This window comes from Boleophthalmus pectinirostris, unplaced genomic scaffold (assembly GCF_026225935.1).
Source record: "Boleophthalmus pectinirostris isolate CB_2022bp ecotype Guang Dong unplaced genomic scaffold, ASM2622593v1 HiC_scaffold_7, whole genome shotgun sequence".
NCBI classification, from domain to species: domain Eukaryota; kingdom Metazoa; phylum Chordata; class Actinopteri; order Gobiiformes; family Gobiidae; genus Boleophthalmus; species Boleophthalmus pectinirostris.
The window spans coordinates 15,695,924-15,722,514 of NW_026571473.1; the positions used below are offsets into that span (position 1 = coordinate 15,695,924).

General features: G+C 38.2%; 1 protein-coding gene across 6 annotated transcripts; it reads right to left on the minus strand.

Moving 5' to 3' along the window:
- Positions 1–639: 639 nt before the first annotated feature.
- Positions 640–26,375, minus strand: opa1 (OPA1 mitochondrial dynamin like GTPase). 6 transcript variants are annotated; one of them, XM_055164738.1, is made up of 31 exons: positions 26,167–26,375; positions 25,352–25,676; positions 24,774–24,870; positions 24,588–24,695; positions 23,543–23,596; positions 22,856–22,938; positions 21,571–21,726; positions 20,491–20,544; positions 20,312–20,416; positions 20,111–20,197; positions 19,919–20,032; positions 19,186–19,266; positions 19,030–19,104; positions 18,883–18,954; positions 18,706–18,805; positions 18,490–18,620; positions 18,302–18,374; positions 17,935–18,007; positions 17,713–17,828; positions 17,106–17,170; positions 16,949–17,025; positions 16,044–16,209; positions 15,307–15,459; positions 14,427–14,535; positions 14,256–14,335; positions 14,045–14,185; positions 13,611–13,727; positions 13,444–13,537; positions 13,239–13,349; positions 1,970–2,037; positions 640–1,872 (listed from the first exon to the last, which is right to left on the minus strand). In XM_055164738.1, exons 1-30 carry the CDS (start codon positions 26,193–26,195, stop codon positions 1,973–1,975), a joined length of 3,111 nt encoding a protein of 1,036 aa, XP_055020713.1. In that variant the 5' UTR covers positions 26,196–26,375; the 3' UTR covers positions 640–1,872; positions 1,970–1,972. The 6 variants fall into 6 exon arrangements, with proteins under 6 accessions (XP_055020713.1, XP_055020712.1, XP_055020715.1 ...); XM_055164737.1 differs by having other exon boundaries at positions 21,571–21,729; XM_055164740.1 differs by lacking the exon at positions 23,543–23,596.
- Between the last annotated feature and the right edge of the window lie 216 nt (positions 26,376–26,591).

Here is a 26,591-nt window from a genome sequence, read left to right on the forward strand (position 1 = left end):
AGAGAGGTGTTGGAGAAAGAGGAGTCTCAGGAGTGGAGGACCTCTTGGACATATTCGTCTGGTCTACAACGGCCGTGGGGTTTAGCATATTTGAGGTCTAAAGGCCAAAACAGCTGCAACAAATTCTCTCAAGATTTGTGCACATCTGAAGACTTTCTACTGTGTTGATTCTCAAGCTGTGGTACGGGTACGATTGGTGGTACTTGTTCTTGTGGCACTCAAAGTACTTCTCTGCCATTTTAGACTCTGTCTGCTTTAAGGTTTTGACAGGACAGCTGGAGAGTGAAATAGGAAGGGAGAGGGTAGAGACATGCGGTTCTGTTGAGGCCAGGGATCAAATCCACAATGCAGAAATGGTAAAAATCACATACATACAGCCTAAAACACTACACAACCAAGCACAGATTTAATTTTAATTACTTAAATTGCTTAAATTCTAAAGCACTTCAGGACATTTAAATCCTATTAGTCCAGATTTTTGCCCTGTTTAAGACCACTTTGTGAGATGCTGATAGCCTATTCAGAAGCCAAATATTATGGTAAATGATGTGAAAGATTTAAATTTCAGAAATGCAGTCTGCTGGCCCTATGAGACAAAACTGTCAAAGTTCAAATTCAGCAAGGGTAATCATTAAACTGTTACATTACGAAAAATGTAATATTATTTATTTTATTTTTAAACACAATTTAATAAATAAAGCACATTTCTTGGGGGGCAACATGCAAACAATATTTTTACATCTTAAAACAAGATTTTTCAAGCCATGTTCACTTGGGTTCTGTTACATATTGTGCATACGCTGCTGTACATGATACTACTGCAATTACTCACTTACTCAATATCTGTACACTGAACAATGCACAGTATATATTCTGTGTTTTTATTCTATCATACACATGGGCCAATATGTTCAATGGCATGGATTTTTCTAAAGCAGGAAAGAGAAAATGAGTGCATGGGACATTTGAGAAGTCTAGGTACAAAGTAAGTACAAAGAGGTTAGATGAAAGGGGGGCGCATGGACACTTCTGGCACTGGAGAAGGTACTAACTGAACAAGGCATTCAGCATATTCATCCTTTAAACATGTCTTAGGCCTGTTTTTAAATGGGGTGTTTGGCAAAAAGAAACCACCTAAAAAGAGCAGAATACATATGCAATGATGAGGAATATAGTAATAATCCAAGAAATGTCCACTTTGCTCTACCAAATCAAAGTTGTCATGAACTAATTTTGAGCATTGAGATCACTACATCCATATTATCTGACTCTGTATTTGAATTTACACATTCATTTTAGTTTCAAATGAGGTTGACGAAGCAAAAAGTGAATAAGGCTTGATAGAACAATTTGTACCAAATTGTATGAATGTAATTATGCCCAAAACAAAACGAAACAAAAAAAACTATAAGTGCTTCAGATGCAAAATGTAATGACAACAAGCCAGTGGACTTCAGGAATTAACAAGGACAAATGTGATCAAATTCAATGTCATTTCACCAATTATCAACAGTGCCAACATCTCTATGGAAAAAGACATACATAGACATACAGTACTACACAGACAATAAGAAGAACTCTCAGTCCTCATTTATTCAATTAAGTGATATTGATAACACTGTGCAATGCAATCCTTAAGGTGACAGTGTCTGGGCTCCTGTGCACAAGTCCAACTGTTCTTTAGACTTCAGATGGCAACACATGACGCAAATATAGAGATCCACTACCATGTTCCCGTGTGTTTGACAAGACGGGGGTTAAAATCAGCAGAGAGATGGGTTAAAGGTCAGGAAGTAATATCAGTCATTTACAGCTTGTGAAGTCATTGCTCAGTGCATTCTCTTGGGTGATCCAAATATACCTTCAAATCATCTGTCAAAAAAAATGAGAGAAACAAGCAATTTTCAGTACCACTAAAATCAACAATTATATACGCTTTTATAGATTGTATGAATTTAATTGAATATACCTTTTATTTTTCCTTGTGAAGTGCTTCTATAAAAGCTTCAAGTTTCTCCTGGATCTCTCGTACTTTTTCTGCAACGAAACAAACACACACATTTAAAGTTACATATTTATTTCCAGTTCATCCTTGGCCGTCTGTATAAAGTCAAATAAAAGTTTTGAATATCATAGTAGTCTAAAGGTGCACTATAACCACAACCTGTTCATCTCCAAGAAAATGTTCCACAGTATAGCATTATAGTCGTCAGTGTCCAGCAGGTGACACAAGTAGGACAAGCTACAAGTCAGATGAGTGGAGAGATGACCCCAGCTTCCAGTAAGAATGTATGCTGGTCAAGGTATTTTCAGGCAATAAAACTCCTCAAATTAAAAAATTCCTGTATTACACAAGTGATAGTTAAGCGATGTTAGAATAATGGTACCTTCTCAAAAACATACCTGGAGTTGTGTTTCATTAGCACATGTTTGAGAAATCCTTTATTATTAGTCTGTCTGAAATTATTCAAATCCAAGTCATTCTTAAAAAAAAAAAAACACACAGTGGAGGACTTCCTGTATTACCTAATTCTTTCAGTTTGAGAGAAGAACTCAGCCTAAATATGTAGGGTTTGCATGGTAAACATGTGTGAATGAAACAAAACACAACTCCAGGAATGTTTCTGATGAAAAAAGCCAGATTAGTTTAATGCCATACTGTGGAGAATTCCATGCACCGCTCACTAAATAAATATACCCAGCAGCAGAAAAGTTACGCAGCGCACCTTTAAGCAAATGACTTAAAATAAAGAGTTGGGTTGAAGGTAGAAATTCCTCCACAGCAAAACACCAGATGGTCGACACTGACAGTGACAGCAGAAGCTCATGGCAGACCCTCTTCACACATTTGATGATGAAGGCTCTCCCAGTTTGCTCAGCCCACATCAAAAGATCCCACCCTCTCCTCTCCATAGCTCCCGGGCACATAGCTAATGGACACACGGAGATTCCATAACAACAACATTGCACATGAAAGAAAATCTACTGGAAAAACAGTCTCTTCCTTTCACCATTACTCGGCTATTGTCCCGGCACTGGCTGTGAAGAGCACCCTATTCCCCTGGACTTGTACTGTCACACGAGATGCACAAGCCTTCTAAAGTAGTGTTAATCGCTAGATAAACAGTGGCTGAAGGAAGTTGTGGGCCAAAAAAGGAAGCGAGGATTCCCAATACCAGCTGCAAGCTTCAGACAGGGCTGGATCCTCGGCTTCACTGTCAACTGTGCTAATCTGTTTGGATCTCCCACAAGCACAAACTCAAACAGGGGCTCTGAAGAACAAACTAGTGGCGCTCTGTGCTGATCAATCGACCACACGAGATCCATAGGCAACCCATTGTCAATTGTTTTCCTATGCGGAGACCAGTGATAAAAAAAGAGACCTAGGAGATGAATGATAGTTGTATGTAGAGCTAAGGGCAACAATATATAAAATGTCCATTTCAGGTTGGCATAAAGGTGAGGAGTGCATGCGTGCTTAGAGGGAAACTGAATATTTCATGCAGGGGCTCAAGACGGCTGCTTTTGATGGGAACACGACAGCAGAGGTATCCATTTCCTGATGGATGAAAAGCAAAGGGAATGGTGGGAGATGTAGGCACACACACGGACATGATGAAACTTTAGTACAGAGTAGAGGAATTGGTTGACACAAAGATCCCGGGGTTTCAGTGATGAAGACTTAGGAAGCTAACTCGAAATAAAAACAATATTTCAAACTAAATCTTCTCTCTTCTGAATGGTCAAAAGTCTTCAAAATGATGACACAATAAAAACTGAAACAAATGAATAAAAAGAAAATGATTGTGACTGAGTGTGTGATGGAAGCTCTCTCACACAATATCCTGGCAATGTGTAGGGTGAGCCCACTGGCAGGCAGGTTAGAGGTTTGATACTCACACCCAACAGGTCATACATATCCCACCTTCTTTCAGTGTGTGTATGCCCTGGTATAAATGTGTGTCCAGTGCAGGTAGAGGCTATAGGCCATTTTCACTGCTGGCAGGTGGCAAGGAAAAAAAAAAAAAAAAAAAAAAGAGTCTATCCTTTGATACTCCGTTAACACACTCAGGCAAAATGGCAAGGCGTTCGGGAGAGATTACAACACCTAATGGAGGCATTAAGGGGGCCTGTGAGGGGCACGCTGACAACTTTGTGCAGCAGGTGTGAGGCTGAATGAAACATAACTCCACACTACACCATTCCAGCTCAGCCCACCGCAGGGCACGGCTCAAAGGGACCAGTGCATCTGCGGAGGCCGCGTGCTGCCCCCACAGGCCAGCTACACTCAGCTCATGCCGATCGCAAAGGGATTAGAGGCATCAGGTGTATGCGTGTGTGCGCACATATGTGTGCGTGAGTGTGCGTGTGTGAGGAAAGCAGAGGAGGGACCTACTGTCAGGGTTATAAATGTGGGAAATCCCCAGATCAGGCTTCAAAGTTGAACCAGGTTTAAATGTGGCTGATGGTCTTCCCCTTTGAGCTTGTTAAAAGTACACCACATGATGTGCCACATACACTTACTGCCAACTGTAGAAAACCAAGAACCACAAAAAGTGACTAACGAGTGAGGGCATCAGGCAGATACACTAAGCAACCACCCACAACAGTTCAGGGTTAAGGCTAGATTCTGTTGTCGCATCACCTTCCTTCTAAGGTGTCATCAATCTGATATCTGTAGAGTATACTTTATATTCCGGTAAATGTTTTGGATCACACATGGTGCATGTTCCTCCAATAACACATAGATAGCATAAATGCAAATCTTAATTTATTTCTTTACATTTTCTTTACTTTTTAAAAATGTATTAAATTTTAATTAAATGTGCCTTGAATGGCTTTTGTGACCCCAGGAGGTCCTGAATGAAGGAGGCCAGTGACTTTCAAAACCTCTATATTCTGTACCCTAAAACTGTGAGAAACTGATATTTCCCTTTGTACCATCTGTTAGCCACCAAAAGACAGTGGCAAAGGAACAGTGGACACTGGCTATTTCTTACAGAGCAGTGGGAGCAGCAATGTAAAAGTCCATTTAGGAGCCTGTTTACCTAAGAGATGAGCTCCAAAACACAGGCATTCAACCATTCGCTCCTTTATCTGGTCATGAATATTCCCATAATCCTCTGGCCTCTATCCCAGAGGCCTCTTGTTTAAGATGCTAGCTGTTGTGCAGCATGCACTGGGTGGAGGGATTCCAGCCCATAAAGTGAATGGGAGGGGGCCTGTCCTCCACAATCCTCTCTTTAAGGCTGATTCTCTGCTGATCTCCACATGAAATGATATCTCATTCACTGTTACTCTGTAGTCCGCTAAGCCTGCCACAGCAGAGCACTGGCAGAAGGAGAGCGCAGCCAGAAAGCCTTTAATTGACCTGTAATTAGACTGTGAAAGTGCATGGCAGTAGTGGACAAGCAGCCTGCTCAGAGGGAAACTGAAACTATGTACAAGATGAGAAAGAGAAGACAGAGAAGCCCAAGAAAAAATAATCCCTTCTCTAAGGATGTTGGCCAGTGGTCACACTACTTAACTAAACGTGAAAGGGAGGGAGCCATTAAGAAGGCTGGATTATATGAAAAAGTGGCAACAGAAAGATTTCAGCAGATGAAGCTGGTGCCAAGTTTGTAGTTTACAGCGGTGCTCTGAAATCTTTGGAGTATACAGTTCACTAGGCGGTCACTGGAGAGGCAGTATGTGGGTAGGGTATAATTTCTGTTACAACATGTCATAATTCATGAGAGGTTGTATTGGCCCAGGTTGCCGTTTACAGTGAATATGGCATGTTTAACTCTTCAGTTGTTTCCTTTCACATTGTCTTAATGTAACAAACAGAGTGTGCGGCTTGATTTGTCACTGTATCTGAATGCTCACGCTATGAGAATGAAGCCTTGGGAGATCTGGACACTGGGGGAGCGGGATGTTGACGGCCCCAAATGTTGTGTCAGTGACATATCCATGAATCAGTCCAAAGCCAGTATCTACAAAACAGATGCTTGGGAGAGTACAGCAGAGCAAGAGTCATGTGTGGGACTGGGACTAAACAGGTTAGACCTTAGGGTCAGACGAAGGCTAGACTAAACAAAAACAGATAAATATGTAGAAAGAGTCCCAGGTGTGTACTGCTTTGTAGTTTAGACTTTATTGACCATGGCAGTTTGGCTTTTGAAGAGACTAATTTTTAGTGCTGGGTTATAAAACTGAGGTCTGTGTGACAATGTGCTTTTAGACCTGCTGACTTCAGCTGAAAGTTCGCTTCAGATATAGTAAACAAAGCAAACCGCAACAGGGACCACATGAATGAATAATCATGGGCAATAAATGCCTACATTATGCTGATGATGTGCAGAATTTGTTTATCTAATGTAGGCATGTCACGCTAATTACTATATCGTTTTACTGTTCAATATATGTTCAATGGAACAATAATTTTGGGGGCCAGTATTTATCGTGAGTACTTCTTCTGTATAGAGGGGAACTTCTTGTCATTTCTGAACTAAGATTTGAGGTGTAGAGGATAGAATAAATCACCTCAGTGACTCATTATAGATACTACTGTATTCTGTTTTTTGTCTTTGCTAGGAAGACAATCAATGTCTTCCAAAAAGTGATTATTCTATAACATTATTCCATTTTAGCATATTTTTGATTGGTTACAAATTGATCTAATTCATGTTTTTTATATAATGTAATAGAAATATTATTTTATTTCTGTCATTATTGCCCACTACAAACCCAAGTAGCAGCAGTTCCCATTTTGTTCTTTAGGCAATGGACAGACATTAGAAGATACTGTTGTAAATCAGACTAGTCTAGCAACACAGGCAGTCTGAGGTACTCCAGCGCTCACCTTTTGCACTCAAACAGAGCCCAGCGTTGAGGCTAAGTGGCAATCAATCTCTGGTCACCACATGGGCCCGGGGACATGGAACTGTCAGGACTGTTTTAAGCACAGATCCGCTCATAATCCCTGGTGCAGCTTCAGACACAGGTGTTGCACATGAGAGGAAGGCATGTTGCAAGTTCTCATGCTATATGTAGCTATACCAAGACAACTGTACTTATAGTAGTCTCTTTACAAGCAGGCCTGTTGTGATAATTACTGTTTAATATATGGAAGTACATGGGCAGTATTTTTAGGGGTCAGTATAAACGTCTCTACATTTTTGGTTAATCTTTGGCTAAATGATAAGATGTAAAATGTTGAATTAACTTCCAAAACATGTTTTTTTTTTTTTTTAAACAATATTATACATTTAGAATAGTTTTTGTGGTTTAAATCTGCTTTAGGATTATTGTGCCAGCACCATAAATTTGTTTCAATATTATCTTCTATATCTACTTCAGGACTATATTATACTTCAAAATTTGTTATTTACAAAAAGCAAAAAAATTTGAATTAGAGGTAGGCAATATATTGTCAATAATTTTCAATAAGATTGATGAATCTGTATACTTGGGACTACTCATCAATCAAAAGACTCATACTATTATATCATTAATTGTTATCTGGACTATAAAAATTCTAACACCCATGCTAAAAGATATTTAATTACAAAAACAGCATTTTTAAATTATATTTGATTATTAAATAAAAATAAAAATAAAAACCCATAACATTCATTAATTCATTAATATTACACACAGTCACTATCTAGAAGCCTTGACTTACCCTATTACCTTTATCTGTATAGAAATATATGACAAAATGTGCTACATAAATAATAGTTTGACTAATTAAAAAAAAAAAAGTCTAATTGACTACTAAAATTGTTAGTTGCATTCCTAGTCAATACAATCAAAATTAGTGGCTTTGAAGCTATTGAGTATATTGTCAATGACAACAGCTAAAATGCATCAAAAAGAGTTTAAAATATAAAACTTAAAACCTTCTGTGCAAAGCTTGAACTTTACCCTACACATTTATAGCTTACTGATGAATTACAAAAATATCTGGTTAGAAAAGTACATATTAAATTTAGGACTAAATGAATATTGTCAAGCTGTACTTTGAACACAACACAGACACAAGCCTACATCTCACTAGTGCTGCCCTCAGGTGAATTCTTCTCCCCAGCTGCATTGGACACCACACACCACGACCACATTCATATTACATAGAACACACACCTGGACCATAGACCACAACAATACGTCTCTTCAGGCTGGATGCTGGAGTCACTGCAGCTGTTTCACAATGGTAACAAAGCTTACTTGTTTCATATACTTCATTATAATCTGTAGCTACTATGTGGAATTTTAAAGGTTCATAAAAATGTTTTTGTGTGGTTACAATTGTGGTTTTATTTAATAATATCACACAGTTTCAGAATGAGGGTCTGCCATCTGCTTCCACTGAGGTGTTCCTGTTTGTCAGGAATATTCCACAATATGGCATTAAACTTCTCCTAGATGACAAACTGGTCACCAGATCTGTAGAGAGGGGCCTATGCTCATAGTAAGAATACATACTGAACATATTTTTGAGCAGTTAAACACCTGTATTTAAGTGCAAAATAGAAATGTTTAATGCCATACTGTGGACTAACTGGCAAAACAAAACCACTTCCATGGAGATAAGCTGGTTGTGGATCCTGAACCAAAAAGTTACATAGTGCACCTTTATAGTCTCAAAAAGAAAGATAAAAAGCAACAAAAGAGATCAGTAATAAAGGCACAATGTGAACAAAAGATCATATCTCGTACAGTGCTTTATAGTCTCAGGTTTAGATAATGTATTGTCCTTCCGTTATTTCATCTGTCAAACCTGATTTGTGTGTGAGCGTGTGCGTGTGTGTGAGTGGCAGGAGGATTAGCCCTCTAGTGGCCACATTATGCTGGAAAAGACTGCACAGAAGCTTCACTCAAAGCTGTATACTGTTCTCTATCCAGTTTTCCACACCCTGTCTTTACAATCTGGTTTATATCTCAACATCTTTCAACGTCTTCTATTGTCCATTATTTAAAATTATATCCAGTTATCATCTAGGTGACTACCATAATTGTATGGGTCTGTAATTAAAGTCCTTTCCCTCATATATAGATCTGATTGGATGAACTTTAAAGCAGATGGATAAAATATGAGGAAAAAAAGAGAGAGAAGGATGTCACATGCTTTTAACATCAGTCATGCTTTTAACACTGGACTGCTAAAAAGAATGACGTAATTGGAGACTGGAGGTGGTTATAGTAATATGAAACAACTGGAACAGAACTCTTCAATAAAAGAACAAAATAGGAAACATCAATGGGTATTGACAAAACTGGGGCCTGGATAGATGTAAATAAAGGCCTATAGGGACCCAGAGTCTTCAGATGGCCCACAATAGACAATAGGTGGGTCTGTGGAGTCAGAAGCCACATACACATGGTATTAGAAGGAAAAGATGAGATAAAACACTGAGGCTGCATCTGTGCCAGCAGTGTGACAGCAGTATATCTGGTGTTTATGTGGTCCTCCCACAGAGAGAATGGATCATTTGGCCTCAGAGGAGGACATGAGGTTACTCCTCTGTGGGAAATACAAACTTGGACCGGGCCTCTAGGGAGTGGGAGCTTTCACTACTGTCATATGCTAAGTGGTATCTGTAATACACAAAATATGAGAAGTATGGCAGGAGGATGATGTTCGACAGTGTGATAAGCAAATCAAGAGTTAGGTTCTTTAAAAGGGCCCATATTATAGTATTTTCTGATCTACATTATAATGTTGTTTCCTCATCAAAAACATAATAGAGTTGTCATTAGTTTCATTCACACATGTTAATCTAACAGAAAAAAAAATCTGTTACACCTTGTGATGCCATGTGGTAATACAGTAAGTGCTTCACTGTGTTTTTAAACTCCATACACCTTCACTAGAATCATTTAGATAATCTAATCTCTGGAATTGCTTCTCTCATCTGAACCAAAGGTAAAAGGTAGCTGTTAACATAAAACCCACCGACTCATGACATCACAAAGTGGAACAGAGCATTTTGATCTTGGGAGATGTAGACAGACTAATATTAAAGGGTTACTCAAACAGGTGTTAATGAAACAAAACACAACTAAAGGTATGTTTTTGATGTAAAAAATTTAATTCTAAATGTGGCTTAAGCTCACAAGAGTCCATTCTGTGTAATATAAGGCCTCTAACAATAGTCCTAAACAATGAAATTAAGCCACAGTAAACAGTAAAAGTAAGTCATAGTCCAAAGTGAGTTTATTCAGGTGCACATAACTGAGCCATGTGTTACTCTCCACAACAAACAGAACTGCACTTGGGGCTGAGCTGCACTAATCACTGAAGAGGAGGCAGCTCAAATTTTCTGCAGATAAAAGTAGTGAGTATGAGGCTCACAGGGCATTACGATAAACAAGCCCGGACAACCAGAGAACTATTGTATACCACATCCACATAACAGAGCATAAACATGCACTTCACACACCATCACAGCGATGAGAAGTTCACTTTGAAACAGCAACAGCAAAATTTGTTTTTATTAGAGTTAAATAAGACCGGACAGTGAAAAACAACTAATTTCATCAATATTTACCATCTGCGTCCTAAAAAAAGGAAACATAAGTACTGCTAGTAAATACAGTAAGAATGTAAAGAAGTAAGCGGCAGATGTCTAATGTTATATCATATTGCTTTAAAAAGTCTACATATCTATAGAATTGAAGTTTAGAAGTTAAGAATTTACGGCCGAATCAAGATTTATGTTCCTGAAGGTGAACTCTTAAGTGATATTCAATACTGTTTTGCCTCTCAAACCAAGTACTACCGTGCCCTTTCCGGCAGAACCCATTCAACGGTTTTCTATGAAGAGAGGCAGAGCAGCCAAGCAACCTCCCAGAGGTCCCCTCAGAAGCCTGTGGCGGCGCATTAGACCTGGGCTGAGCTCCAGACGGCGCAGTGCCATACAGCTGGTCTGGCACATGCCGCCCCACTCACACACCTCTCTCTGTCTCTCTCTCTGTGTGTGTGTCTCTGTGCCTCACTCTGTCTCACTCTCTCCCCCTCTGTCTCTCTCACTCTCTCCCCCTCTGTCTCTCTCACTCTCTCCCCCTCTGTCTCTCTCACTCTCTCCCCCTCTGTCTCACTCACTCTCTCCCCCTCTGTCTCACTCACTCTCTCCCCCTCTGTCTCACTCTCTCCCCCTCTGTCTCACTCACTCTCCCTCTGTCTCACTCACTCTCTCTCCCTCTGTCTCACTCTCTCTCTCTCCCTCTGTCTCTCTCTCCGCCTCACTCTCCATCGGTGTGTCTCTGTATTTGTATATGTGCGTGTCTCTCCCTTTCTCTCTCTGTGTGTCTGTCTGTCTGTCTCTCTCTCTCTGCATGTCTGTCTGTATCTGTATATGTCCATGTCTCTCCCTCTCTTTGTGTCTCACTCTCTCTCTCTCACTCGCTCTCTTTGTGTTTCACTCTCTTTGCCTCAGTACGTGTCTCTCTGTAGCTGTATATGTATCTCTTGCTCTCTCTCTCTCTAGCCCTCTCTTTCTGTCCCTCTCTCCACAGAGCACCATTCATTAACACTGCTTTCACTGACGCACACACCTGACCTGGAGATGTAACCAGAGCTCCTCCACCCCAAGATATCAGAGCTTTGACACTGGACTGGGATTGGTAGCACACTTCTGCTCTTTACAATCCTGCTGCCCTATTATTCCCACATTTCCTCTTCTAAAAGTAGGGTTGGGAAATTCATCACAATTTAATTGAGAATGAGAATCAATCATGTCTAATTGTCAATTCTTTGTTTTGTAAATCAAGAGGTCTACGGCCAATCTGCTGTCTGTTAAAGCATGTGGTTTGGAGCAGGAACTGTGTAAAATCTGTTTATGTTCATAAATTCAATATTGAACACCATTTTTATTTTGTTTTTGAAAAGAGAAAATTGTTTGAATTAAAAATCGAGAAAAATATTAATCATGATCCAATTTCTGCCATATTGCCCAGCCCTATCTCAGAGTATAATAGTCTGTTCATAGCCATCAGTGGAGTGCTTTTATCCGTTTTATAAGTTGGAGGTAAGGTTAAGGTTAGCTGGACAAAGGTGACACTGACAGGTGGGCAAAAAGAGATGCAAAACAGAGAAGGCGGCAAGCCAGAACAAGAAGCATTTAGAATGTATTTGCTATCCAAAGGTGAGTTTGGGCCTGAAGCCATATGAACCCTGGACACTGGAGAGGAGGGAGTAGTTCAAAGTTGTTCTTAATTCATTCAATCAAGCCAAGCCAGAAATTAAGACTTTTTTGTTATTATTCTTTTCATGTAGTAAATAGTACAATTCTTAATTCCCAAAACTCCAAAGCTTTTGTTGAATTTATCGCAATATTCCCCAAACAAGCTTAAAGGCATCACACAAGCCTCAATAGAAAGTGAGACTGCTTATGTGCCAGCAGTCCAAAATGGGCTATTATTTACAACTAATTATCAAAGCTCCTCAGGCGTCCATTACAAATTCACAGTCACATTCTTGGGCAAAAACTTCCTTGTTCCAAACACCAATTTCTAAATGTACTTTATTATGAGAGTAGCATTCATGACAACGCATTATAAAACTTGTATACCTCTGTGACAAGCAAGAAATGCTACTAAAGATGGAATCAAGTGAGGTTATCACTGTGTTACTTCCGACATTACCAACTAAAATCCCACTGTACAAATAAATGCATTTTGTTAAAGAGTATGTGCTGTGTTTGTTGTAAATAGGGGTGCACTACTGACACCCACTGACAAGTAAAGTGAAATCACATCAGCAATAAAAAAAGTTATTAGTTTCATGTTATCACAACATTCTAAAATAGTTTAAAATTGAGCTGGACAGAGGAGAATTCTATGCCAATACAGATGTGTTGACCTGGTCTCTGATATTAGTACTTAATATACAGGACCTATCCACATGAAACAAAAACTGGCACAAAGTTCAACATCTTCCCTGACAGCAAAAATATACAAAAGTTTATTCATTTTTAGTCTGAGAAAGCAGTACCATTATTCAACTCCAAATGTGAGACTGTTGTCAGTTGGAAGGACTTGAAGCCATGAAATCAATATTCCAGGTTTGTGAACCCAATTCCAAATAAGTAGGTTATATACCATAGGAGTTATATAGAGTTGTATAGGCCCTTGCCCACCATCTGAGATTACAACAGCATTAAATTCCATAACATGACCGTAACCTATTGACTACATCCATTATCTGTAGGTTGAGCAGCTGTCAAAATTCTCTAAAAGAAAAAAAAGATTCTTACTGAGGTCCTCGGCCAACTGGACACGGCGGCCGGTGATGAGCTGAGTTTTCTTCTCTGAGTCCTCCCCGATGTCCTCCAACACTTCCTTAACATTTTTTTCTAACCGCCGAACTGAAGTGACACCAGAGCAAATGCAAAAATCAGTTTCCAATTCTGAAACTTATTACTGTGTATTACCCTGTATTACCCTCACAGAAAGTCTTACCTTCAGTGTTTGTGAGTTGCTGTCGGAGAGTATTGGCTGTAATTCCCAACATCCTCTGAATTCTCCAAAATAGAACCACATCATTGCACTCCAGCTGTGTGTGACAAATATTCCTTTTAACATAGGAGCATAAAGACAGTTTATTCAGTTAGATTATTGGTTCTTACCTCAGAATCGACAAAGTGCCTCTGATAATAGTAAAAACCTCTCTTGCACAGATTACAGTGTGACAGAGCCTTCTGCAAAAAGTGCCGCCGATACAGCTGGTGCCACGTATCTTTGATCTGATGAGGTTTAAGAAGATTTGTCAGAAAAAACAAAACAAAAAACAGGATTCTCAAGAATACCACTACAAAAAAATAACCATCCGATATTTAAATTTTATTATTTTTCCACTCATTCTTAAAATAAAGCCAAGGTAATAAATTATTTTTCTAAATTGCTCATGTGTTTTCTCAGTTGGTCCTCGGAGCTCTAAATGTGTCATAAGTAGAAAGTTAAGAGACAAAGAGCGTTCACTCACCACAGCACTGAGACAAATATCGGCTGAAAATATTCATCCCTTAAATAAAAAATTTGAAAAAAATAACAATAATCTCACCAAGATCGGGTCCACTTCGACTCCACGGGCCTCCAGGTTTTTTCGGACCGTTGTCACCTCGTCATTTGCCAAATACGCTGTGTGTTCATCATGAAGTTTTAGCAAGCGTTCCAGCTCATTTTTTGTTTCATTTCGGATATGCTGCAGAGAAAGTAAAAAAAAAAAAATCAAAAATATTCATTGTGATTTTGATTTATAGAAAAATCCTAACCTGTTCAGGGCTGCGGTTCTTCCAGTTCATCCACCTCTCTTTCCAGTCTGGACCAACCATGTCTCTGATTACTGACTCCGCTACAAGTGGCAGATGCAACAAACAAAAAAATGTCTATGAGCAATTAAGTAAATATCAGTTGAAATGCTGGAGGACTTATTAAAAACATACTGTCTTTAAGTCGGGACTGCAGAGTTTCCTCCATGAACTGAATTGCTGCATCCCACTGAGGCTTGTCCGTGATAGAGCGGTCTTCCAGGGCATTGTGTTGAATCACCCGCTGACAAACAGAAATGCTCTTTTTAATCAACGGTGTACATGGTGTACTATGCTGTAACAAATACGCAAATGTTATATCCAAAAGGAGGGATGTTAACATTAATGGGGTAATAGATAATCACAATCATTATTATACAGGCCACAGGTAGAGTAAACCTGAAAGGAAAATACTTTTTATTTGGCTGTCACATTAACATTAACACATTAACTTCATGATGCTGGTAAAACAGAGGAATAGGAATAGAAAAGTATTAAAGGGCTCATATTACACTATTTTCTGCTCTATGGTATAATACCCATTTCATCCATAAAAACATACCCAGATTAGCTGGATTTGCCAATCTCTACTAAACAAAAGCTAAAAGGAAGCTGTTATATTGAAAACTACCACTGCATGACATCATAAGGTGGAACAGAGCATTTTGAGTTTTGGAGATGTAGACAGACTCATAATAGGTGGTCAAACATATGAATGAAACATAAAACAACTGCAGATATGTTTTTGAGAGGCTTATAACATACTAAAATTGCTTAAAGCTCACAAGTGTAAATTTTGCGTAATATAGGAACTTTACAGAGTATGAATCAAAGTAAATTTAGGATTTGAAGTTGTTTGGTCATGGTGTCAATAGTCGCAAATAAATTGTGATACATCTTGTTACAGTAATAGTAACATTAAAACATCCTTAAAATAAAACATAATAATATCCAAGCATATAAGTAGTACAGTGGTTACTACCTTTACAGACAGAAAGAGTCTCTTTATATTTACCAGGCTGTCCATGGCTCTTTCGTTCCATTTGTGCCTCTTTATGCTCTCATCCTTGACTGCCTCCTTCAGCTTGTCAAAAATGTCGTCCTGGTCTTTGCCTTTGTATTCAGCCATGAAGCGGGCAAACTCTTCCTGCAGCGTCTCCCAGGCAACCTAAAGAGGCAGAAAGTCGTAAAGAAAGTCATTCAACTTCTGGATCCTTGTTGAATGGACATGCTCAACGATTACCAAAAAGGTATTTCTAAAATATTTTCCCTTGTGGATCAAAAAGTTTGCGTAAGTCAAAGTGATGGTTAGATGCCGTTATCATTACAAAATACATGTATACACTTCAAACTTTCCCTCGAGATTTGATACACTGTTCACAATACAATATCATGATATGGCAATACATGGCATAATCAATATATTGCACATGATACTGTGATATATTTCTATTTTCTGTCATCAAAACAGACAATATGCCAAGTGTATTGCATAAACTTGTCTTCTTCAATTTAATAAGCAATAAACTTGTACTGCAGTCACAAAAAAATGCTAAAATATATCAAAAAATACTATTGATACAGTATCATTACCATGAGCTGCTGTATCACCAAATTTAGTATCATTACATATATCAGTATTTCCATATTTTTGCATACCCCTAAACAGTAGTACCTAATATTTCTCCTTGTACATCAATAGGACCCTAATATAAACAACATGAATTTTCACGAGAGACGGATTGCAGTTACCTCTAGTGCTTTATGTGGTAGTTGCTTGTCTGTCCACTGCTTCAGCTTTATATCCACGGTGGTGTTGAAGGTACCAGAGTCCATTGTCTGGGCAGCTGGCAGGTAGATGTTTTCTATCACATGGGTTGAGACTCTCTCCCACAATTTCTTTTGTAGAATTGACTCCCTGAATGAAGATGCACATATTGTTTTTATTTATCATAAACAAGATGTTACCAGTTGACAGTTCTGTAAGCGTAATGCAATGTCTTGATGCTTTTAAGAATAACCACATATTACTTGAGTAGTTTTAAAACATGTGGTTTAGAGGAGTGTGCATTTGACAGTCCATTGCGACATCAGAATCTTATTAACAGTTAACAGCCTTGAACAGAACGACAATAGGACAAAACAGAAGGTCCCCTAGAGAGAAGAGCAGTGCTGTGTCTCTCATTTATCATAAACACATGCTCATATTTCATTAGATTCTCCTTTGTTCAAGCTCACACTCTTTGCTGTCAATAAGTACTATCTCCAATACTGCAGGCTTGCTGCTTGAGGGCTAACAGGGCCACCCTGTTCCCATCCATGGGCCATTCATCCTTGTATTGATCTCAGACAACTGATGGCACGCTCACTGGGGATGCCCACAGCACCACGCATACATCTTATTTAAAAAGTATAACGACATATTCATACACATTCATGCAGCAAAGGCCAAAGAAAACCATTTCATTTATAATAATTTGTACTGCAAATTTACAGAAAATTTGCAATAAAAACTATGTTCATGTTCATATAATAAGAATAAATGTAATGTAACAACTTTGCTAATGTCCACTCAAAGATAATTAAGGCATAAAATTACAATTCATATTTTTGGAAGAAGCATATGCATATTTAATTGTGATGCATTGTCTACCCACCAGTGTTGTGGTGTTACTTGACTTAAACTTATGACTTCATCCAGGATTTCATTTTTAGCCTTCTCGTATAACTCGTTCTATGGAAATATACAGACATGGAAAACATCAGTGGAAACAAAATATCCATCAGCAAAGTTTTGAAAGATCTTTGCATTACACGATCTAGTTCTCTGAGACGTGGGTAGTTGTTCTTCCATTCAGTTTCAAGGTTGAAGCGGGATGCTGGTGAAAAAGATACAAAATCAATTAATATGCCTTATTTACATGAATTAAATTTATTTTAATAAAAAAACAGTTTTTATGTTTTATATTTCCTAAAGAGATAAAACGTTGTACAGAAAACATTCAGCGTCTAGTATAAATCCCACTCCACAGTCCAGATTAGGCTAATTGCTGGTTCGTAGGGCCAAAGAGGCACTGTATATAGAGGATGGTTGTGTGATTTGATGCGTTGGATCGATCAAACACACAATGAGCCTATGGGAGTTGCAGTCTCATGGCCATAAATCTCAACTGCTGTTGGTTAGGGACCTTTGTACTTTCCCAACACAACTTTATTATAGAGTGTGCTTTACATAGAAGCAGGCGCCAAATTAAAAAGAAAAAGAATTACTCTAAACAAGTTTCAGAATTAAACTCGGAAGCACTGACACAGAAAATAACTGCTTAATTAAAACAAAATATCATACCTCTAGAATAATTAAAAAGTCCTCAAAATGCCACCAATAAGCTGAAAAACATATATACACATGCACAAAACACACCTTTGAAGACATCAGCCTGCTGCTCAACAGACTCCCTCACCATCTTCCAGAAACAGTCAGACACAGCCAGACTTAGGTTCTTTGTGGTTACTTGGTGAGCCTTTAACATCCCCTCCCTAGTCAGATATGCAAGCAATTATCCATTAGTATGCATTTATTGGCAAAGCATTTATCAGTAAATAGGTAGGTAGGTATAAGTAAATGAATCTGAGTAAAACTTGCCTGAGTAATCTGGAATTCTGGAAAAAGTCTTCCTCGTAATCTTTAATGGAGTCTATACTTTCAGCACTACTTCCTGTAAAAACACAATGATTTCATATATAACTAGTGACACTGTGTAATCATTCTATGTAGAGATGGTTTCAACTGTAGTCATCTGGACACTGTTTTTGCGATCAAGATGCCAGTCCCATCAAATTGAAATTGGCTTCTGGATGGGAGCCAAAATATCTTGATTACAAAAACAGTCCAGATGACCACTGTTAAGACCATCTCTACATTTAGAATAAGTGTTGCTAATGGAAACAAGTAATGAATATCGGACTTAACATTATAACAGTGAATAATAAGTTTTTAAAAAATTCATCACCTTTTCCTGTTACTACTGCAAAATAGCCCAGGGCTTTCATAGGAAAAAGCTTTCCCTCTACAATTTGTTGAATCTGATAAGGACAAAAAAACCTGCATCAATGACTCCAATTAAAGTGATCAAGAGAAACTACAGGTGAATGGCTCCCTCTGGTGGTGAACCATATAAATACCAGTCAGAAGACTTACTCTGCTTGGACTGGCCAAATTCTTTTCAGCCAGGTCCACTTTAGTGAGGACAAATATGGTCCTCTTGCCCTGAGGGTCCATCTGGCTGACGAGGTCTGTTACAATGCTCCGCTCTGCATCTACACTGCCATCTAACAAAACATAAGGTCAAGTCAAAGGTTTATTGCTTATGTATGGAATATAAAAATGTAAAACAGATTTTATATGTGTAGTTACCCTGAATACATAGAATGATTGCATTTGGATTCTGCATGTAAGCTTTGCTGATGCTAAAAATTGTTTCCTTAGTATCTGTTGCCATCCCGGTTGTCACAGTCTGAAACAAAAAATAAAATTAAATGCAAATACATCTTAGTTTTTAAATGTTATACAGATTATTGATGTTTTACTTACACTAATAACACCTGGCAGGTCAACAAGTACCATTCTTTGGATACCAGGACCTTTAACACTTAAGGATATTGTCTAAAAACACAAGAAGGGTTAGAGCTGAAGTGAGAATTTAATGAGAGATTTTAAAAAGCTATATGTTCTACACACCTCAGAGCTAACAGTCTGTCCCTCTTTCACACTCTTCCTCATTCTAAGCTCGATCTCATGTCTCAAAGCAGCCAGCTGTTCAAAAAGAAGCACCAATAAATCAATCAAAAATAGTACCATATGAAGTGTTTAAAAAAATTAGAATGGGTAACTCACATCCTCCTCCTTGTTCAGATCAAACTCCCGCCCACTGTCCTTGAACATCGCTACATGATGTGGGCCTTCACTTAGTGTCACCTACAAAACAATTTAAAACATTTACACAATGATTCATTTAAAGCCGGTGTACAAAGAAAAAAATATTTTTCTCCCACAGAGTACACTGTAAAACCATCACTTGTTTCCAGTGTGGATTTTATACTGAAAGTTAGGATTGGTTTATCAGTTACCAGCAATATCAGCAATATTGGAGGATTTCCCCAGATATCAGTCAGATACTGAAAATGTTGCTGATATGTATGCACCAATATTTTTTCAGCACTGCACGTGTTATTCCCAGTTTGTAATCAGTGCATCACTTTGTTGTTTTGAATAGACTATAAAATACTAATTTATGTTCCAGATTAATAAATAAATAAATAAATAACTTACAAAAAGCAAAAAGTTAATTTGGTAACTTAACATGAATTTGGTCCTTGCTATGGATTTTGATATCAGTAATGACAAACGCTGGTTATCGGATACTATAGCAAGACAAAAACTGGATATTGATGTCATCAAAATAATCCATATTAGACCATCGCTACTGCAAATAGCAAATTAACTTAAATAAGCTTTAACGCTACTCCCTCTTTCATGGTTTAACAATTAGGTACCTTTAGCTTTAATAATTCAAAAAAGAAAAAGTCAGAGTGAATAAAAGCACAGATATAAGACTCATCCAACAGACCTTAACAGGAGAGCGTGTCATCATTTCACCAGAGCCCCGAGGGAAGATCCTGGCCTGGGCTATCATCTCCAATACACTTGTCTTCCCAGCGCTTTGGTCCCCAACTACCACCACCTGAAATGACAGAACCAGCATACTACCCACTACAAAAGCTTAAGAAACAAGAAGACAATTTATAAAATTAAAACTTACTCTCGGTAGATGGTCTTGAGTGTTATAATTTGAGTCATAGTCAGATAATATATCCAGGACTTCAGAATACAGGTCAATAAGGGATTTCTATAGGAAGGGAGATGCAGTGTTGCGCCAACATGGTCAGTCGAATGGTGGTTAAAAATTAAAATAAATCATGAATCAGAGAAAATGCATAACAAATGAAATCATGCGTTTTACCTTCACTTTTCTCTGATGTATTCCTTTGTCATCCTTTTGTAAAACCACTTTCCTCAACTCCTTGTTTTCCTTTTCAAGTCGTTCTAACATCCGTTGATACTTCAGCTATTGATCAGAAAAAACTGTCAGGAAAATTTGTAATTTAATTCAAGCTACAAATGTTTTGTTTTTTTAATTACCTGAGTGCGGAGGAGCTCTTCCTGAAGCTGGTCGATCTTTTCTTTGTCTGATGACTAGAAAAGTGCAAACAAGTTTGACTATAAAAACATAACTACGCATCTGTGCAAGCATGAAATCCCAACAGCATCAGCAGGTTCAAATGCGTGCAAACTGTATTATAGAAGAACAAAATTAAGAAATGTGTGAAAACAAATCACAAAGACATCATTTCAGGTACGTAACTACAGAATAATTTTCTATTATACTAATGATTCACAAATGCAAGCACAAATCACACTTTCAAGTCTAAAGGATATGGTACAATTATCTCCCAAAAGAAAACTTAATTGATTGTATTGTAAGTACCTAATTCAACTACAAAATTACAATTGTTAAAAGTGAATGATGCGACAGAAAAAGGAAGAACATACACGTGGACAGGAGATTAAATACAAAAAAGGGTATCTACACAAGAAAGTCAAACTCATGACACTTCACTACATACTGAGATCAACATGTTATGAATATGAAGGGTGACCTCCTATATAACACGTGTAGTGCAAATGTGTGTGTTTGACAGTTAATGACTTTGTCCTTTGTATGTGCGGCTCACACCATGCAGCAAGTTGTAACCTAACTCCATGCAGATTGCACTAGTTCCACTGTAAATAAAGCATTGCTTGCCTGCCTAGAAACAAGGCCCCAAGCAGGTCACCACTGACAAAGGACTGGCTCACAATAGGACATTTTTGGAGAGTGTTGTAAGGAGAAGGGTACAAAATATATTGTAAAAACCAATGCATGGGGATAAATACTGATACTGACATGGAATTAACATTGGCCATATGTAATGTTTTCAAATTTGATTTTATTGCTGGCAAATGTCAGTGCTGTGTCTTTTAAATAACATTTTTGTTAAAGAGCAACCTAACAGAAGCTTTGTTTCTTCATTATATTCAGCAAAGCTAGAAAAGTGTATGAAAGAGCTTTCAGGTAAGTGCTAAGTTGCTCTTTCTATGCACAAACAAACTTCTTTATCACAAGAGTGACTGTCTTTTTGTAACTTTTGTTGGGACATCTAAGTGAGACAGGACCTTCACCTTGCGCTTCTGTTGAGGGGGACTGGGGCTCGGAGGTGGAATGGGAGCAGGCTCTGGTGGAGGGGGGCGCGCTTTAGTAGCTTCAGCGGCCCGCCGGACTTCTTCCTCGTGCCGCTGAATCTGCTGCTGAATAAGAATGAGCTCCCCAAGCAGACCCTGCTGGGGCACGCCAAAGTGAGACAGAGGAACGAGCAGCAACAACACCAACACACTCGAGAGGGCTGCTCTTCCACCCATGCCAACGTTGCTAACAGAGCCCTGGATCAATCACAGGTACTCTGAGGCCTTAATCAAAGTGTACTCTAAAGCATTAACAATATTTCTGTCCTTCCAACCATCGTCGTCATCATTATCGCCAAAAGCGTTATCAGTTCTGAAGAGATGCTCAGCTAGGCCAGTCCAAAGAAGTCTGCACAATGATGAAGAGCCAATGTAGAACAATAGATAGCCAACTCACATAATCTCCTATACCAAGTAAAATATCACAATTTGTCCTCTGTGTGTGTTTTCAATATGTAGATTCTGCTGGAAAGAGTTAAGATGGGCAAGTGGACTATACTGCATTAATATAGTTTGAGTAAGTCCCCAAGCAGCAATAATCATTTTAGTGTTTTTGTCTCCAACATGACAATATAATTACCAGGAGGATTTTTACACTATGACCAATACAAAATATTCACAGACTAGGGTGTATTTTCATGTTGGAGACATTGATTGCAAAAAGCAAGGCGTTGCTTATAAGGTAGATGTGCTGAAATGTTTTATTATCACAATGTTATCATGTGATGTATGGTACATGGAACAAGAATGACATTTATGTAAACACATAAATGATATCAAGGTGACTTGACAAAACGAGAGCAGGGAAAAAGCAAAAAAAATAAAAGCACAAATAATGAATACAAAGACTAATGAAGATTACATAGGGTTAGCCAGGCTAAAAAACAGTGTAAAAGGAAGCTGTATATGTCCTGTAAAACCATAAATCCCTATGTTCTATTAGTCATGAAAACTCACAATATGTGAAGCCTTTTCTTTGCATAAAATGTAACTAGTTCATTTCAATACTAAGAGAAGTGGCTAATATATTAGAACTCCAGCTTTGAAGATTTGCAAAATTAGAATATTAGTAAATCATGTATAATAAAAATCATAAGAACAGTTTATTAAAAAATAAATGTGCACAGTAATTTTCCAAATAGATATTTCTGCTCTCGAATAGATATTTCTGCTCTTTTGTGTGATAAATGGCAAAAATATCCTCTGTTCTACTGTACACACTTACCTTTTTGTATTGTTTCTCACTAGACTCTTGCATGACAGTAGTTGGAGTATCAGTGGCTTTCAATTGCGGATCACTTGTAGTTTCTAGAGACAGAAAAGCAAAATAACAATAAATAGAATTGTTAATAATTTGTATGTGTCTACAGTTGTTATAGTTGTTGTCTATAGCTGAACAATGTTTTTAATTCATTTGTTTAATTAAGCACATGAAATGTATGCTTCATTATTGAAAATGCATGTCTTGTAACAGCTATGAAACACTCCTTTGTTGTATTATGGATTAAATAAAAGCACAGCGCCAGACTGGGTGAGTCAAAATACTGGGTTAGGCTCAAGGTTGGCTTCACCACAGCACAGTACTCTAAAAACATGATCTAAAAAGGCGATTTTTAAATGCCAGGATAGAAAAAGGGTAGAAGTCAAAGGAGGCAGAAAACACATTAGGAATGAAAGAAGCCACGTTGAGAGAAAATATTTTACACAGCCCATTGCTGTATTTGTTTGACATATCCTGCACATGCTTTTATTTAGCCTTGAAGAGTTTTTCTCAATATCATTCAAAGCAAATTTTCAAACAGAGTGATTCAAGCCAAAGCACATTTCCAATAACTCGAATCAACAGTTGACTGAAATTGTGATTGGACAGTGGTTAAAAAGGAGAGAGAGGAGCTGAGCAGGGGTTACACACCTAACAACAGATGCAGACCAGAAGCTCCTTTGACTTGACTACCCAAATTCACACCTGTGAAATGTGGAGCATGAGGAGAAGAGGGCAGGGGGGAGGAAGGAAGAACACAAGATAAAAAAAAAATCATAAAAGACAGAAGCATAGGGATGGTGACAAAAGAGGGGACATAACTTAATGATGTATGAAAGCTCTGCAGATGATTTTAGCACTATCAGAATGGATTAAGCAATGTGCAGTTTCATGGCCAAATGTGTATGAAGAAATCGCTCATCGCAATAGGCATACACAATCCAAAGCACTCACTGTTTGAGAAGTGGTTGCAGTTGTCAAGAGAGTAGCTTGCATGCGTGATATTATTGCACATTGTGTCTTTCATAGCACAATATAAACATACTGCAGATGTTCCACCACATTTTCAGATTTGATTTTTTGATAATAGTTGTGTATTGAATGTGCAGTAATATGCTTCAAATCTAGTACCTGCAAAAGCACTAACATGTCCCAGTAAAAATACTTAAAGGTTGTATAGAGGATTTTTAAGGGAAGTGAAATACAGCGACCATCGTTTTTCAAATGTTGTCTCTAGAAATCACATTTGTTTACATCCAGTGCATGTTCAGAATTACTGAAGTATTTTAGCGACCGACGCGTCAGTTTTTAGACCCTTCGGACTTTCTTTTGCTGCGAACTGGTCGTGGATTCTCGTCCGCCATTGCAACAAACTTTGTGTGAATTGCGAGGAAGCTACAGTTTGAAAAAGCCTCTAAGAACCGCCGCATAAACCACATAATCCCCGAGCGCCGACGACTCAGTTACACTAGGGAGTTTGATTGACAACCTAACAGCCAATGGAAAAAGAGGGAGCCTCGTTTTCTATTAGCTGATGTTTATCTGGCCTCACTGCGTCCACAACTGATACATTTTCATTCTTTCTTTTTTTTTCGGTCATCATAATTACAAGGCTGCTGTGTCTCTGTAATAGTATTTTAAACTTTCAATGACAATTTGAAATAAAAAAAAATCCTCCATACAACCTTTAACTCACCAGAAGACAGAAGGCTTTTCAGAAAAGTGAAGTTTTCTCCTATTTTGTCAAAATCAGGTAGCAATTTAGCTATTTCTTCCATCTCTGGTAGAGCTTTGGCAATTTTATCTGCAAAAAGAAAATATACTCAACTAAAATACATTCATGTTGAACACTTTGCTATCTGTGAGTAGTTTGAGAACTTACCAAGATCTATTTGTTCACTTAGTTCCCAGACAAAATCCGGAATAACCCAATTGTATTCACTAAGGTCAGGAAACATGTCCTTCCATTCTTCATAGGTCTAGGTAAAAGAATATAATATTTATATTAGCTCCTTTTTAGTCTTTGTCATAATCACTTAAGCAAACCTAAGTTTAACACCTATTTCCACTGTTCTCATACTCCACCTCTACATACTACATACTCTACTATAATAATAAGTTTAAGTTAACTTCACCTCAATCTGCAATAATTATCATTGTCAAATATGTAGTCAGTGCTATGCAATGTGTGACAAATACACTATAATACAAGCATGTTCGAATACTACAATAGAAATAAACAGAAATATATATGACTTAAATTTATAAAATGCTTTCCTAGTAATTGTTACAACCAATTTATTTAATACAAATGGTATAATGATATAAATGATTGCACTGAATTCCACTTCTTTTTTGTCACAAATCATACCACATAAATTACTTGACACCTCAAAACCTATGCACCACAGCTAACTGTAATTATTGGTTCCATAATGGAAAAAAAAAAAAAAATCTAACCTTTTTGGCAGTGTAGCCTCCTCCCACGGCTGTTCCAAGAAGAATATATCGGAGCTTGAGCAACCTTGCTGCCAGGCGAGCCACCCAAAAGCCTCGCTGCTGCTGATAGTTGCGCCCCCCGGATCCTGGAGAGGGCTTGGGTTGTCGCATTGGGAGCCTCGACATGGAGGTAAAGTAACGGGCTGCTGTGCGATGGGGTGCGCGCTGAGGGTTTGTATTTCCCGAATAGCGGTGATGGATAGCCCGAGACAGAGGGTGCAACTTCTGCAGTGGGACACGAAATCTCACCCCCATATTTGTGGAGACCAGGTTCCTGCAGGCCAGGCTAGAAAATAAAGTCAAAATTACACAGCTTTCGTGATAACAGTCCAAAATATGCTAAAAGATATATGCAATTAGCTACTCTAGTGCATTTAATACATGTAAATACCTAGCTAAGTAGGTTTATTGGTGTTTTTCCACAAAAATTACTGAAATGTAATAATTATTCAATAATACGACACCTATAGACAACATTCAGTGTAGTAGATCTTAGGGGCTTAATACAATCTAGAAATGCATATAATAGATCCATGATGTTGACGCATCGTGGACATAAGCTAAGCTAAATCGCATATAAACAATTAGCAAGCTAAAACAAGAGATGAGATGCTGCTCTATTGGTAACGTTTGGATTCGTATTAGGGTAAGGCTGAACAGAAGCCATCTAAAGCCATTAGAGAGGTAGAAACACAGCATTACTGTTTTCACCTGTCAAAATGACCACTGTGAAGTCAACTCAATGCACCTCACGTTTGTAGTGCCTAATCACTTACCATGCAGCTTTACTTCCGACACGAAACATGTCGCAGTTATCCAACTTAATGCGACTTAATGCAAATGTTGTTCAACTCTATTTAGATATAGTTCAAATCATCTTTCCAATTCGTTCACATTTGCCTGTTGAGGCAGCAAACTAGCCAGTTATCTAGCAAGGACACAGCTATTGCACTTCCTGTAACCCGGTCCCATTCCAATATGAGTACGGATAAAAATAGTATTGTACAATGGTTCCTACTTACGCTGTGATTATACCATAGACCAGGGGTGTCAAACTCATTTTGGTCTGGGGGCCGTATCCAACCTACTTTGATCCCAAAGGGGCCGGATCAGAAAACTCATGTCTCATAAACCCCAAAAATAACAATAAATTCAAATATTTGTGCAGAGAAACACAAATCTATTACAGAAATCTTTTTTT

Bases quoted from the DNA above. Each gene is read 5' to 3' on its own strand.
- opa1 (XM_055164737.1), bottom strand. From the start codon at position 26,195: ATGTTTCGTGTCGGAAGTAAAGCTGCATG. The intron at 18,806-18,882 runs GTAAGTAAAACA...TTTTTGTTTCAG, and splicing joins ACCTGCCAGGTGTTATTAGT to ACTGTGACAACCGGGATGGC. The intron at 17,171-17,712 runs GTGTGTTTTGTG...CTTTTTCACCAG, and splicing joins GCAGGCTGATGTCTTCAAAG to CATCCCGCTTCAACCTTGAA.